The following is a 1,466-nucleotide window of genomic DNA, read 5'->3' as shown; positions in this document are numbered from 1 at the left end:
AGCCTCAGTACCAAAAGGAGAACGAAGTTTCCCATAATATTGGCATGCTATTTTTAGCAATGACAGAAGCAACCTCAAAACTTCGCCTTTCCTGTAATCCATGTCAGGAGATTCACCGTTTGCAATCCTCTCATCAATCCATTTATTGAACTCCTTGATACTAGGACTTCCACCAACTAGAGGACCAGGGAATGTTTGTCGGCACAGAGCTCGGGTATAGTCGCATGCCCCCATTGCAAGACTTGAACTGTCAACTCTCTCAGAGAAAACATCCATCAAATTGAGCACGGATATCGACCCTCCTACATGATTCTTTACCCACCATGCACAAATACTTCCAATCATTAGTACGAGTACACCGAACCAAAATGTCACAGAAAGACAAAAAAGAAACAATTTTGACACAAACCTGACTTCCAAAGGATGGGTTCCCAAAAGAACTATGATCTTTCATCACAATCAGTTTTCCACCAAAACCAAAATTGACCAAAGCATGTGGTGGACGGCCAGCAGATGATTTTCCTGCAGCGGGAGCATGAGCAAACTGCTGGCTACTCTGAAATGCTTGCTGGGAATAATTAACTGTTGTCTGACTCCCATAATAATCACTTGAAGCATGCTTCTGCTCGTGTTGCTGGAGTGCTGGCTGACTAAATTGCTGACCGAAACCCCCACCAGAATAAAAACGTTGGTCATTTTGACTTTGAATTGCGTTTGCATTGTATGGAACCGTTCCCTCATAATGATTAGACATTTGCTTATTAACATGGCTGCTTGCAGAAAAATCTTGGTTGTAGTTGTTCTCTAATTGCTGGTTCCCCTTATATTCTGCCATAGGGCTACTCCATGCAACATTTTCATTTTGTGATATATTCGAGCTATGCTGATGCTGATTGTAATTACCAGAAGAGCCAGACCAGTTGTAATCTCCTCCGCCGCTGCTAAACCCTTGGAATCTACTACTGTCATTGTGCCCGTATGCACCGTAATTCTGTTTATCATTGCTGTCAGAGAAAGTCTGCTGTGAAGCCAAAACATTCTGATCCAACTGGCTCTCACCTTGAACAGTAGATTGTACAGGTGGTGGGTAGCTCTCCAGAGACCTCCATTCAAGTGCAATTGTATCATAATACCAACCAGGGTACTGAGGATCAAAAATCATATGTGACGGATACCCATTATTAAGTTGCGAGGCTTGATTCCAATCAGTCACAGCACCACTATTGTCACTCGCCTGCGAAGCCTGATTCCAATTCGCCACATTCTCATTAGCAGCATCGTTTACATGTGAAACCTGATTCCAATTAGTTACACTCTCAGTCGTACCACTCTCAGCCATGGTACCAGAAACAGACTGAGCGGTATTCTGTAGGTACGAAACCTCTGCCATTCCATCATTAACCAAATTCGAATCAGTACTTCCTTGTACATTACCTCCCGATTCATAACCATCCACCTGATACCAC

At 43.2% G+C, this 1,466-nt stretch overlaps 1 protein-coding gene across 1 annotated transcript; it reads right to left on the bottom strand.

Moving 5' to 3' along the window:
* Positions 1-6: 6 nt before the first annotated feature.
* LOC124894081 (protein transport protein SEC16A homolog) lies at positions 7-1,462 on the bottom strand (the record flags this gene model as incomplete). The annotated part of the gene is made up of 2 exons (XM_047404834.1): positions 7-312; positions 410-1,462. Coding segments are annotated over 2 exons (1,359 nt in total), but the record flags the coding sequence as incomplete, so codon positions are not given.
* Between the last annotated feature and the right edge of the window lie 4 nt (positions 1,463-1,466).

The sequence above is a fragment of the Capsicum annuum genome, unplaced genomic scaffold (genome assembly GCF_002878395.1).
Source record: "Capsicum annuum cultivar UCD-10X-F1 unplaced genomic scaffold, UCD10Xv1.1 ctg69272, whole genome shotgun sequence".
Taxonomy (NCBI): domain Eukaryota; kingdom Viridiplantae; phylum Streptophyta; class Magnoliopsida; order Solanales; family Solanaceae; genus Capsicum; species Capsicum annuum.
This window is presented reverse-complemented; position numbering and strand designations above follow the sequence as displayed.